This window comes from Hippoglossus hippoglossus, chromosome 5 (genome assembly GCF_009819705.1).
Source record: "Hippoglossus hippoglossus isolate fHipHip1 chromosome 5, fHipHip1.pri, whole genome shotgun sequence".
Classification (NCBI taxonomy): domain Eukaryota; kingdom Metazoa; phylum Chordata; class Actinopteri; order Pleuronectiformes; family Pleuronectidae; genus Hippoglossus; species Hippoglossus hippoglossus.
The window spans coordinates 13237853-13252234 of NC_047155.1; the positions used below are offsets into that span (position 1 = coordinate 13237853).

General features: G+C 39.9%; 1 protein-coding gene across 2 annotated transcripts; it reads left to right on the forward strand.

The window, feature by feature from the left end:
- The first annotated feature begins 7712 nt into the window (after positions 1–7712).
- si:dkeyp-67f1.2 (uncharacterized protein LOC556106 homolog) lies at positions 7713–11616 on the forward strand. 2 transcript variants are annotated; one of them, XM_034586383.1, is made up of 10 exons: positions 7713–7809; positions 8040–8132; positions 8217–8258; positions 8940–9063; positions 9155–9213; positions 9533–9574; positions 9687–9768; positions 9854–9980; positions 10108–10328; positions 10370–11616. In XM_034586383.1, exons 1-9 carry the CDS (start codon positions 7797–7799, stop codon positions 10216–10218), a joined length of 693 nt encoding a protein of 230 aa, XP_034442274.1. In that variant the 5' UTR covers positions 7713–7796; the 3' UTR covers positions 10219–10328; positions 10370–11616. The 2 variants fall into 2 exon arrangements, with proteins under 2 accessions (XP_034442274.1, XP_034442275.1); XM_034586384.1 differs by lacking the exon at positions 7713–7809 and having other exon boundaries at positions 8080–8258; positions 10108–10327; positions 10369–11616.
- The last annotated feature ends 2766 nt before the right edge of the window (positions 11617–14382 follow it).

Sequence of the window (14382 nt, forward strand, 5' to 3'; positions counted from 1 at the left end):
GAAAAGGCGGTGCTTGTGATTTCTTGCGTTTACCTCGATTTTAATTAACTGCCGCAGTTGGACGGAGCTGCACTCGCCTGTATTTAGTGGCTCAAAAGGCGAAAAGGATAAAAAAAAAAGATGATTGATTATTTTCATGCATTTGAAATGTTCCTCTTTTTTTTTTTACGACTATTGTGTTGTAATGATTGTTTTCACGGATGGACCTGTATCTATGTGTGCTTTTTTTATTATTTTGTAATGGCCTGTAACTGTAACCAGCAATAACAACAGACGGAGAGCTCGTGGGACTGGCAGGTCTTTTCATCAGTCTTGCCAAAACACTGATCACACCTGATGAGCCGCTGAGACGAGACCGATTCATCATTTACAGCCTGAGATGAAATGAAAGGAAACAAGTGGAACAAAAGAAGAGAAATAACAACATTTATTTATCTCGTCGTGATTCACGGCTGTTTTTGTCAAACTTTACCTCAACCAGATCTGTTACCGACTATTCATTAGGCGCAGCAAGTATAAATGGCTCAGGTCAGAGAGGGCGATTTAGCAAAATTACTAAATTAAAAAGTGACAGTGTGTGCACGATTTTATTTTTCCACTTGTCAAAGACGTCTTTACTATTTGAGCAAACTAAGTTGATGAGGCACTGAATGTGGTTTTCTACAAACTCAATATTCACTCCCACGAGGCATGTATTCCAATTACTGTGAAAATCAAGCCTTACCTGAACAGGACCTTGGGTGTGGAAATAAAAAAACAAACATTGAAAACATTTTAATATATTTATATGCTGACACAAAACTGATCCTAGAAATTGTGCCACAGTTAAATTCTTGTTTCTAAATATAAGTAATAATTTCCCGATGTCTTGTATTGTAAGTATGTTCTTAATGTTTTATTTACAACAGAATATTAGGGGCCACTTATTAAAGGAACATTTTTATCTGAGATTTTGAAAATGTAATCATAAAAGAATATATTCATAATATTAAGAAAATAAAGTATTTTTAGACTTCATGTGGCTCATCAGCATCACATCAGGACTTTGAAAAGATTGGGCCAGAAACTTGAGTTTATTCTGAAGAAAGAACCTCAGAGACAATTGCCTTTTTAGTGGAGAAGGAAATATATGTTAATGGTGGACTGTGAGGTTACTGTTGGTTACATTTATGTGATTTTTAAAGGAGTTTCATAGGTTCTCAACAATCAGACTGGTTCAAGCTTTTGGACCCAGAGGTAGTCGAACTCTGGCGAGCACGTGTTCTCCTGACAGCTCGGCTTTCTTTTTCTCAAAATGTTTTCTTATAAAATTCCGACGTCTTGTTATCTCACTCGTTTTGCCTTCACTACGGCCCTGATACGCCATTTTAAGATACATGACTGGAGAAATGCAGGTTATGGGCGACGGTAGGACTCTTGCCATGGAGGGATTTACTTAAAATGAACTCTATATGATTCCATTCACAAGTGTTTTCCCACTTCAACGTGGTTTCATACTGCGAGGATGTTGACGTTCTGAAGACCACGTGACACTACATGACACACCACGTGACGGCTTCTGGAAGTGGGCGTGGCAATGCCGTCGTGTCGCAACAGGTGAGAGTGAAGCAGGAAGTAAACACACTTGGGTGCGATCACAGCGACAAAAGTTAGATCAATGGCATCAAAGGCACTTTGAGAATTAGGGCCGGGTTAGTACAATGCACGGAGGTCTCCTGCTGCAGAACACACGGGGACTGACCAGACTCTGAGGAGGATGTCAGCACAGCCGGTAAATATGCATGTGAAGCAATATGGTCGTTACATGCATGAAGTTCCTCTCTGTGTGAGCTTCACTGGTTTGCAGACAGCAGCAGTGGAAACGCAGGGTCACATTATGTTAAAGCTGTTTGAACTGGTTGGAGTTGGAGTAAAAGCAGCCTCCATGAGGGAAATGCTTGAAATCACCAAAAACAGACAGATGCCATTCAGTGGGATAATATAGACTCATGCACTTTGCAGTAAAAGCCCATCAGAGAGAGAGAGAGAGAGAATAGAAGTCTTTTGTTCCAGATGCACGTTGCAAGGCTCCATCACCTCCTCGTTGCACACTGCTCCCTGTTTGGCAGACGTATCTGTAATCCTCCAAGTTACCACACTCCCTTCTCTTTCAGGGTCGCAACGCTCAGAAGTGAGTGGAATAAAATATCACTTCACAAAGAAGCCTGTCATAATAACACTGTCGGTGCAGCCGGCAGCGAGTTCACATGTCTTGAGTTCGGCGGTGACGTCTCTGCACAGTGAATCTGAAGAGAACAATACATCTTGACACAGACTGACGCAGAAAGCCACCTCTGAACCGCAGAAGTAACGTGGGCACCTTAAGTGTAAAGTTAGGAACATGGTTGGAGGATGACTTGGGGACTGATGAAGGTTATGTTTTAGTTTGTGTTTCTGAAATTAGCAGGATTACGCAGAAACTGCTCAGGGGTCAGTCAATTTTGATGTGGATCCATATCAGGGGGTGGATTTTTTTGTTGATTTCTCAGTATAACACATGGATCTATATGAAAAAAAGCAGACATGATATTTATGTGTTTTTAAATTTGGTGCCAATCCAAATACAATTCTGGATCTAGTGAATTTCAAAGTGGTTTCATAGTGGGACTGTTGGATATGTGCTCTGCGCGAGTGCCACTGTGGTTGGTTTGTTTGTATGTTTTTTTGTCTATCTGCACTTAAAATGTCCTAACTGATCTGGACGGATGGGGCCTGAAAGGTTTTCAGGATTGTTTATCCTCCATTATGTTTTATGTCAAATGAATCAAACCACTTCCTTTTTCTCTTTTATATTCCGACTGTAAGAACTAGACAATCGTGTGCAGGATGGTTCGACCTTGTCAGCTTTGCACCCAATGCCATTGTAGCTCAGTTTAAGATGAGTCCAAGTAAAGAAACAGGCCGTGTTATGTCTCCTGTGTGTGTCTCCGAGTTTACACAAGTTGATAAATCAGAGACAAAGTAATGTCTGTTCCCCGTGTGGTGATAAAACCAGCGTCTCTACAGTCTCAGCTCGTCTCCTTGTTTTTCACATGTGACACCTCCTCTCTCCTGTTGTTGAGATTGAGATTGATCCTGTAGAACTGTTTCTCTTCTGAACCGGACTCCTCCACGTGAATCCTAATTATCCCTTCAGAGACGTATGTGTTCCCAATGTTATACATAGCTCTAATGTTAAAGAGATCTGGTGGTGACCAGGGTTTTCCCATGTGAGTGATCGTCAGTGTCAGAAAATGCTCCTGCTTGGCCCGGAGATTCATTCCCCTGCTGTTGAGACTTTCTGCTCTCGCACCGCTCCGATCCATACCACCCTGCTGTTCAGCTGTCATATCCGCTGCTCGTATTTCCTTTTTATCTAAGCCACACATCATGAACTGAGCTGTTAGGTTTATGGGCTCTTTAACTACCCCACTGTTGGCTCATATTGGATTCATTTGTCTTTTTTTTTAGGCCGGGTTGAGGCTTCACTCTGGGATTATTGCGTCGGTGATCATCGTGTCGGTGGCGATGGTAGCTGCTGCTGTATTGATCATCCGAAAATTCTGCTTCCCAGTCAAGTAAGCAAACTTAACTAATGGGCCTTTGTGGGGTTTATTATGAAATCCTCGCTTCACCTCGGTGTTGTCACGTTCATTTCAGCCAGGCGACGTACAGATACTCAGTGCTGAGGGGGATGGAGGATCAGGGTTCATCCGTGACAGACGGCGACAGGGGGCCTCGCACAGCGGGAGAGGAGTCAGACGAGGTCAGTGCGTCTCGGCTCTTCTGTTTGTAGCTCTCGCTGTCATCTGCCGCGCCGCAGCTGTAACCTTCCTCGTCACGTCACGTGTCATTTGTTAACTTACTCTTTCCTTGTGACAGGATCTTCTGGAATAATCCTCAGATCGACAGGAAGAAGAATTTATCTGTGGACGAAATGTTCGGTTCAGGGCTGCGAGAAATACTTAATTTTTGGATCAATCACTTGGTCCCTTCAACATCACCCAATTAGTTTGGATTCATTTGGATTTGAGCGAAGAAAAGCAACAGAAATCTCACATTTGAGAAGGTGCAATCAGAAAATGTTTGGATTTCCGCTTGAACAAAAATCAAATATCAAACGAATGAATCAACTAATCGATCAATTAGCTACTTGCAGCCTGAGAGTGGTTTATGTTTCTGGATTTTCCTTCACCTTGCCAGTGTTTTTTTTTTCCATTATGCCTGGGAAGAAATAACAAGCTCAATCTGTTTCATCACTGACACCTTTTAAAAGTAACACTCACCAGTTACACATCAAGGTCAGACACAGCCCCTGAAAAGAGTGGTTTAATGAGTTAGTCCTGATGTAGCCCTGTGAGAGAGTGGCATTCTGGGAAATGTGGGATCTTTCATTTTCCCGAAGCCATAAACCAATAATCAGGAAGAAAAGAAAAGCCAGGATGTTTCTGCCTCTGCTGCATCAATTTAAAAGCCCCCCTCCCACAACTTTATTTTAAATGCAATACTAAATCACCAGAGAACCACTTAACAAAGAGTGCATTTTATTATATATATTTATCTTTATTTAAATGTGCTCAGCATATGGCGTACAAGGCTTCGAAAGCTGCATCAAGCAACATATTTATTATTAACACCTCCTCCGATGACTTGTGGTTATGTGAAAAGGAGGCTGCTGATCCCACCGAGAATCAACAGCTGCTGTTCCGATTCTGTTTCGACGTTTTCACTTGTCACAGACAATTCTCCGTCATGAAGAATCTACTTTGAAAATGTAAATAATGCTCATGGAACTCGTGAAGTCAAAGAGTGAAGAGATTAAAGCAAACAAAGCAGCGGCAAGACACAAATTGGCTGAAATATACCTGAAATTAATGAAGTAAAGTGTTTTATTTGACCGTTCTTTCACCGTCTGTGTTATAATGTCATTAATTGTTAGTTTTTGCATCCAGTCTCAGATCACTTGACTGTCTAACGCCATTCCACAGTTCTGAAATGAGCAGTGCAGAGTTGACATTTCTGATAAAGCGAGCGAACTTGCACTCGCACTAAGACGCAGCGATCTACTGGTCGGCCCCGTTCCCTTTGAAATCTAATTCCATTTTTCATGCTCACATTAACCCACTTCAAATACATTTGCTTTAGAGTTCAGTGTCCACCGCCTATTAAATGGACTCCTACACTGACTGATGTCGCATGATAGTTTTTTGACAGCAACATTTACCACAAAGACTCCAAAAAGAAAGAAATCAGCAGCTCGGGAGTCGTCATAATGTGCCGCAGGAAGCCGGTGATTAATCATTCATCGTCAAAAAATCATTTCACTCCAGTTTCTCTCGATATTTTATATGATTAACAAACTAAGTATTCAAACCCCTCAGAAGTCATCAGTCTTCTCTTGTTGTCACTGTGAAGTTTGAGTGTTACTGTACATCTTGGAAATGGATCGGATGAGTGTCTGCTCCAGAGTTACTGATTGATGGTGTGAACGATCCTGACGTGAGCTGTGCATCCTCCCACTGTACGTCTCCGTGGAGACTAAATGTGTGATGTTATTAAATGTGTTTAAACTGTGAACTGGCTCCTCGATGATTTATTTTCTCTTTTTCTCACCAAAATACAACTTCAGGGAGTAAATCTGTAATTGATATAATAATGCTGTCGACGGATATTGACCATTTAAAACAAGGTTTAGGTTGTTTTTCATCTTAAAGGTAATTTGGGTTAGACATCACTTAACAAAAAAATGGTGACTATATAACTACAATGTTACCTCGTCCTTAAGTTTCACCGGTTGTATTTTTTATATGATCAGTTTATGATACATGGACACTCTCTGCTGGTTGTATGTAGTATTACACCATGTAAGGAATCGAAAGCTGCAAACATCTACTGTCAAGATGAAAAGCCCCTGACATCTAAAACTCGATCATTATGTGCACTAATGTTACTCTTGCCAGTTTTTTAGGTAAACGCAGTGCATGTTCCCCATATAACTCCACAAGTATTGTTGTTATGTAGCTCACAGTTGAACAAAACAACCTGAGTGTAATACAGCTCCAGAAGCAGAAGTCTTCGAAATGACCATAATGATAATAATGTCAATAACTAAAGAGACTAAAACCAGTGATAAAACAAAAAAATCTAAAGTTTCTTCACCACTGTTCATCTTTACTGTCTTAATGCATATCATCTTTATTTGGTATTTATCGTATCCATAAGCAACATCAGCTGTCAGTACACACAATTCCTGTAAACGTTAAATATGCTCAAGCTTGTGTTTAAAATGTCTTAACTTTATCAAAGTCAAAGCTGGGTTTTCAGCAGTTGAAGCACCAGAAACTTTGATTTAATTCATGTATTATTAGTTTGTGGTAATTAGATACGATTAACAACACACTGCTTTTGAGAAACACCTTCTCAAAACAATGAATATTCAAAATGAAGGATTAAAGAGAAACAAACCAAACGATTAAAAACAGTTTGAAGATCACACAACATTAGAATATAAGAATTAAAATGTTAAAGATGAGAAAAGAGAAAAAGTAAAATAGTAATAGTTAGATCAAGGGGAAAGAAATTAATAAATAAGATAGTAATAATTATAGACTAATTATAGGTATAAAATGTACATGTAAAACAACAGTTTAAATATCGCTATATGATATAAGCTGCCTCGTAGCCTGGGATCCTCACTTTTGTGTGTCCTCTGGAAACACTTCCTGTCGTCCATGCTATTTGGTTATGTTGTTATCTAGCTAGTTTTTCCATATGTTTTCTTAAGCTGCAGGGTTTTGAACTCACAGGGCCACCATACTACTCAACTACACGTTGCACTTGTTGCGTCTCTATTGTTTGGGTCATGTAACAACAAGTCGGACCAGCTTTAAAAATAACATCGCACCCTGTCCTCTCTCCGTTTTTCTTCTGTTGTGATTTGGTCCCATACAAATGACTGAGTTGAGTACAACTGATCTGCTGCTGTAAATGCTGTGTGTGGCTGCAGCTCTGCAGGCACGTGGAGACTTCAGCTGCTGTTCAAGGATCAGCGGGGGGGGGGGGGGGGGGGGGACGCTGGCTGACACCAGAGTTAATGTTGTTTTATGTGATTACCAGGACCCCCACCATCTAACAACAGTAATTCCTGCAAACAAAAACACAATCAGGTTTGTTTACATCTTTCTTGTAGTAACTCTATAATTTGATGCCTCCTCTAATTCTATTGTATTTGTTGTTTCTTCTCAGATTGTGTCTTTTTCATGAATATTATTTTGCTTTTACTGAGGTTTTAATTTTATTTTTATCATCTATAGTCTGTTGCAACTTCACCTATGACATTGGATTTACAAAAGAAACACACCCATGGAAAACTGAAAAATGACACAGATTCTTTAAAGCTTTTAATTTCATTTACTTCATTTACATTGTTTTCTCCTTGTGACCCTTCTCCCCCAGGTTTCATTTGCATTTGCCCTTAAGAAACAATGGTGTTTCTGAATCTCATTTTCCGTTGCTGGGAACCGTCGCTTTTTCCAGCATCTTAAGAGAGAGAGAGAAGCCGGATCATCTTTTTCACCGTGTGCGTTTGTATGCAGAAGGCTACACCCAGCAAGGGAAAGAGGGCTGCAACATTTTTTGCATATCCAAACACTTGGCACAGGTTTATAGCAGGGAGTGTCCAAACAGATGAGATGTCTGTCAGGCTCTGCCGCACGTCAGCTGCATTTCATACCTTTTCCTCTCACGTACGGGTAGAAGGCGTCTGATTTGTTGCAGATATGAAATTCAAAGGTGAGAGTTTTACTGTATTTACAAACAGGTCATTTCCACCGTGGAAGTTGTGTTCCACTGCTGGACAGGTGGTCACGAAACTATGTGGGAGAATGTGTTGTGGGTCAGGGAAGAACAGGTGAAATGTGGTGCAGCTTGATTGAATTCAAGGTGACTGCTTGGCCTTGGTGGAGGTACATTCTCATTCCTTTATCAATAATCATTGTCTCTCTACTCTTTGTGGTCGACAGGTGTTTTGAACATTGTGGTTGGAATGGTTGTCCTCCTAATAATATGGGGAATCGCTTCATTTAATGCTGGTGATAGATCAGCAGAGGTTTTTGGTGAGCTCTTTTTTTTTTAATATATATATATATATGTTCTCTGTTGCATGTCCCAATGCAATAACACAGTCTCCGTTCTTTCAGTATATGATGACGATTATCAAAAGAAACTAAACGTGGATGAAGGTAAGTCCATTTTTAAATTTTTTCATGAGAAGGTTACTTTTCTTCTGGAAGTTGAATTCCACTAGGGCAGAGACTCAATGGGCAAAAGTCAAAACCACAACACACAGGGAAATAACCCCTGTGAAATCATGTGATTAAATAGCCCAAAACTACTGGGTTGAATTGAAGGTGAAGGTGTGTGTGTGTGTGTGTGTGTGTGTGTGTGTGTGTGTGTGTGTGTGTGTGTGTGTGTGTGTGTGTGTGTGTGTGTGTGTGTGTGTGTGTGTGTGTGTGTGTGTGTGTGTGTGTGAAAACTGGCTGAACTTGATGGACTGAACAGGTGAGTAGATGACCAAAAAGAGCAGAATGAAGGCAGGCAGATAAAAAAACAAAAAACTACAAGACCTGTAAGGTTTGTCTGGAGCACAATACCATGAGGTGAGGTGTAGCTCTTACAGAGTATTGTAATCAGACCGGTCTCAACATATGAGTGGGTGAAGGATGAGGCTCAAGTGCGTGGAGGAGGAGGAGGGACCAGGAGTCACAGCCGGCAGCAGCCAGCAACACACACTAACAGGCGAGGCCCACACCAACCTCCCTGATGCCATGATGTGGACCAGAAAAAAGGCCAAACACACACAATCCTACCATCATCCTACAAGAAGGGAAATATCTTTCTTCCTCTCTCATCTGCATTTTTAGGGTTTGATTCCTCGAAGGTAAAGTGCAGCATCTCCGAACGCTGTCAGCCAGGTCACTTTGCCTTTCGTATCCGGAGTGGAGCAGCTAACACAGTCGGGCCAAAGATCTGTTTTGATGGTAAAACGTACGTGTTTCTGTATTATGTGCCTGAATGAACCAAAGATGGAGATTATCAGCTCTGGAAGGGAAACTAAACCTAATCAGTATCTCCACAGTATCATGAGCGAGGCGCGCAATAACGTGGGAGGAGGACTGGACATCGTGGTGGTAAATGGTGAGTACAATTCTCTCTGATACCTCATCAATACACTGAAGAACAGATCCTATACAGAACTGGAGGTAATGTTTTCACCCCAGTGTTTGTTGGTTGGGATATTACCCGAGAAAGAACCTCTTTAGATTTCAGTGCGGATCCACTTTCTTAAAACGTAAGATGTCCTTCTAGTTAAAAGTGTTTATTCGATGGTGAATGTGCACAAAATAACAAAATAGAAATGTAACATCCAAAAGAGTTGGTCAAACTCCATCTTCTCCTGAAGGGGATGTGAGCAAAAGTTTCTTGAGATTTTTTTAACATGGCTTTTCCACCTCAGGTAAAACTGGAGTTGTGGAGAACGCTCGCATTCTTAATGGAAGTAAGTGTTTGTATTTCATTCATTCTCACTTCTGTTTTCCATTCCAACGTTTATTGCTGATTTTCACAGTCATGATCTTTATTAATATTATTGTGAATTACTCTATCGAAAGGCCCACAAGAAACCCTTTCATTCCTGAAAGACATTAAACCTGGGATGATTGTTTTGGTGGCCTCTTATGATAATGCAAACGGGTGAGTCAGAAACTCAGTGATTCAAACTGTTAAATCTGTTAATGTCATGTGACACAATTTGACCAGTTCTCTTCTTCTGTTGCAGAATGACGGATGAGATCAGGAACTTATTCTCTGAAATGGGGAGCTCTAAGGCCAAGTCTCTAAAATTTCGGGACAACTGGGTGTTTGCAGTGAGAACGGGGCTGGAAAACACACTGCATTTTGAGAAGGTAAGTGATCCTGTTCCCCGCAGTTTGATTTGTTCTGTTTGCGTTTTTTAAAATATACAAAATCCGGAAGAAAAAGACACACGATGTAAAAAAAAGGAAAATGACTTCTCCTCTGTTCACCTGTCAGATAAATGTGAATGATGAAAAAAACAACCTTTATGAGGGATGGCCAGAAACGGCAGAGGTGGAAGGCTGCTTCTCAAGTATCGTTGGACAAGCAAACTTGTCAGACGTCTGATTGGACGAACGGCAGGAAAATACTTTTTATTGGACTTTTAAGACCATTGTGTTGCCACTCAAATGTTTTATACTCTGTCTCAAACTTTAAATTATAAACTTAGGGCGGCTGTGGGGTTGAGCGGTCGTCCTCCAACCAGAAGGTCGGCAGTTCAATCCCCAGTCTTTCCGATCTGCATGCCGAAGTGTCTTTGGGAAAGATACTGAACCCCTAAATGTCCTCAGATGTTAAATTCACTAGTTGTAACTCTCTTTTATCCAAATGACGTGTAATGTAATGTAATAGATAAACAGTATTTGATTCAATTAAAGTTTTCTTCTATCTCTGCTCCACTTTATCTGACATGTCTCTTATTTTGTTGTTGTGCTCTTTTCCATTTCACCCTGAAGATTCTGGAGAACCCTGAATCTTTTTATTGATTTACTTATTTATTTAAAAAGTAAAAGTACTGAGGTATCATCAGCAAAAAGTGTTTTTTTCCCCCCCCACCAACTCTGTGCACTCTTTTTAATCCTGCCACTGTTTTCTCTTTCCTCCTAAAGGCAGACAATTCTTAAACCAAATGCAAACAAAGTCTTGTAAAAAAAAAAAACAGGCCTTGGCAACACTGTGGAGAGTCTTGTGCCTCTGAGACTGTTTATCCCATCACGTCCTATTAATTCTTCTCCGCACAGTCTCCAAAGTGTGAGATTTAGCCAAACAGCAGGACGCTCAGCTCATCAACCAAACAGCAGCAGACTTAGACTTGTCATCTCAAATGCCTCATGTCGTTTTCATTTTAACAGCCGTTTGCTGTTTCGAGCTCGGATGAATAGAGATGAAACTTTTAGACAATTATCACTTTTTCGCAGCATTTTTTGCAACTAATGCAAATGAAAACATCGAAACGTTATCATCCTGCGATCATGCTGAGAGCACAGATTGTAGTTTAACACGACATAATCATACAGGTAAAAATAGAACAAACCGACCGTTTTTAGTCAGCGGGGGAATAATTCCTGTTTGACAACTGTTAATGCTTCAGCCAATGCGTCACTCAGTGGGAGTAGAAATTACGCTGTGATTAATGAGATTTGTTATTTGTCAGCTTTGTGTTTGCCTGAAAATGAATTGTGTGCCCTGCATCACACTACATCACACAAAGCACAATGTGTTATCTCTGGTTAGTGAGACATGCCTGACCAGCACTGGTAAGAAACCTTAAAATATTCAACGTGGCATGTTGATTTCTGTGTCAGTACAAACATCAGTCAAATATTGATATGGTGAGCAAAAGGTGCAAGAATTAGAAAAGGGTCATCAGAAGTTCTAATGTTCTACGATACTTTAATTAGTCAGAGATACAGTGTGCACTGGTGAATTTCAAATAAAATATTCCACCTGAAAGCAGCATATGAAAAACGAGTGTGTAATTTTATACAATCCTATTTGGTGATTAATTGTGGTCATTAGTTCACATTAGTGTTAAAATCACTGATTTTGAATGAATTGCTTGCTCAGCATGACAATAGGAAAAATAAGATAAGTGGTAAAGATGTAAAAATGTCACAAATTAACATTGTATACGCATTGTATTTGAGTTCATGTTCATATTTAGCAAATGAATATGTGTTCTCTGTGTTTAGAAGTTTAGATCCAAAAATAAAGTTATTGTGTGACGACAGAACACACACTGCATTGACACCGTCTTATTTAATTTCCTGCAGTCATATCTCTGTGGGTACAAAGCACTCTTTTCTTACATCTTGTCAATCACCACTGCATCCATACATGTAGCTCAAAGCAGCCCCCCCTCCCCCTCTGCACTAAACTGTTGAACATGTTAAACAGGATGTGGGATTGGCTCCAGCTGTCAACAGGTGTCCTGCTCCCACTCCCTGCTAACTGCCAGGATCCTGGTTCTTACTTTCAAGGTGTGTGTGTGTGTGTGTGTGTGTGTGTGTGTGTGTGTGTGTGTGTGTGTGTTTGTGTGTTTGTGTGTGGGTTTGTCACTGCTGCTGCTGACATCCACCTAAAACTTTTATGTGCAAAATATATATTATTATTATTATTATTATTATTATTATTATTATTATTATTTTCAGTGTTTTGCTATCAGTTTATTGTTTTTAGGTATGAATAAAGTAATTGCTCATAAAATGCTTTTGGTAGAAATGGTTTTTATACATTTGGGTTTTTCAGCCATTCAGAGTTTCTAGAAAAGAAAAGCTGGAACTCCAGCGAGTTCTTAAAAAGAGGGAATGGGACCAAAAGAGGAAGGTGAACAGGGAGCAGGAGGAGGTAAAGCGAACTACAATAAGTGCATTCAACCATGAGGGTACAAACCCAGAACAACAAGAATCATGTTGCCTTCATCAAGAGTTGTTGAAAAGACATCATAACGTCAGTCAGACAAAATGTTATAGTGGTCAACTTTATGAGAATTAGTAAATCAATTACTGTTTTATTTAAAAAATTCAAAATTGAATATTGAGACTGATATATAATAAATATAATAAATCAAAATATAGGTGTCTCTCAGGTTGTCCTGCAGTCAGTCAGTCAGCAGAGGGCAGTGTAGACATTGTTTCTGACACTGAAATTCAAGTTTCACCTCCTGCACCAAATTCATTTAAACATGGTGGAGTTCCATCAGCATTTATACAACTTAAAGTCATCACAGAGATAACATCAAAGTTTTGGGTTGGACCATCTGCAGTTTTTTACCAATGGATTGTCTCTGATGCTTTTTATCTGCAGGAGGAGAACATGTCAGTCACACATATATACTCTCATCATATGTTTTGCACTTAAAATATCAATTTGTCAAGGATCCTGTAACCAAAGCAGTCCAAAAAAATGCATACATTATTTATCCCAGCTAACATTGGGAGAGAGGCGGGGCTACAGGGCCAACATACAGAGACAAACAACCATTTATACTCACACCCACAGTCAATTTGCACAGTCAAATGAACCCGTGGGAAGAAGCCAGAGAACCTGGAGAGTGCATGCAAACTCCACACTGAACCGAGATTTGAACCAATAACCTTCTTGCTGTGAGGTAACACCGCAAACCACTGCCTCCCCATGCCATTCCTGTTTTGAACTGTAGTGGATCAGAGGCAGAAAGTGGCACAGAAATACTCAAGTGAAGAATGGGTGTCTGAAAATTACAGTGGAATGTAAAACATGCATTTGGTGACGTTTCACGACTGTTTGTATTGACTCTGAAGTCTTCTGTGTGAAACATGAGGCTTGTTGATTGGGTCCGAGTCTCAATAATCTTTAATTTCTCCACAGCTGGAGAGAGAGAGAGAGGAGAGAGACCGAGGAGGACAGCAGCATGATGCAAGAGTGACGGCCATTATTCATGACTTCATGTTTTCTGTTGACTGTCGGCGCCGTGCACCAGTGGCAGTAAGTGACGAGGTGGAGAGAGACAGGAATTATCTTCACTGTCAGAGCTTCAGTTGCCTTTGTTTAAAAACCTGGTCAATAAATAGAAAACAGATCCAGTCGGGTCAAGTGGAGAAAAGACCCCCCAGTGATGATCTGACCAAAGATGCAAGTAATACAAAAAAATCTGTTGTATGTCAGATAGTGAAGTGTGCGTGAATGGAAAATTCATTAATGATTTCACCTGAAAACATGCAGCAAGTGTCATATGAAACATGAATAACAGGAACACCTTTGTGTTTTAATACAATCAATGATTGTGATCATTTTTTACTTTTTACTTTACATTAGTGCAGTTTGGGCTCCATTGCTTTAATTATTCCTGTTTACATTTGGCGTGTTTAACTCAGTGCCTCCGCCTCTTAATCTGATTTTAATATTTGGTTTTATTTGTATTTGTATGTTTATATATGATGTATTGTCGTCAGAATGGCACCATGAAATTGAATGGATATTATTATTATTTACATGTGTTGATTGTGTCTATTACATAGTTACAATCATTGATTTTTGCGTATTGCTCATTTGGCATGACAAGAAAGGAAATATCTAATTAATTTACAGGTACTTTGAATTTTGGGATTTAATATATTTATTTATTATATGTCATTTTGGAGGTAAACTGTAACCTGCACATTTCCATGTTTGATACTTTACAAACCACTGTGTGTTTTCTGTGTCATTTACATCTAAAATACAGCTTTTGCATAACGACAGAACACACAA

Coding starts and splice junctions, on each gene's coding strand:
- si:dkeyp-67f1.2 (XM_034586383.1), top strand. Junction 9,064..9,154: donor ATCTGTTTTGATGGTAAAAC/GTACGTGTTTCT, acceptor GTATCTCCACAG/TATCATGAGCGAGGCGCGCA. Junction 9,214..9,532: donor GGACATCGTGGTGGTAAATG/GTGAGTACAATT, acceptor TTTCCACCTCAG/GTAAAACTGGAGTTGTGGAG.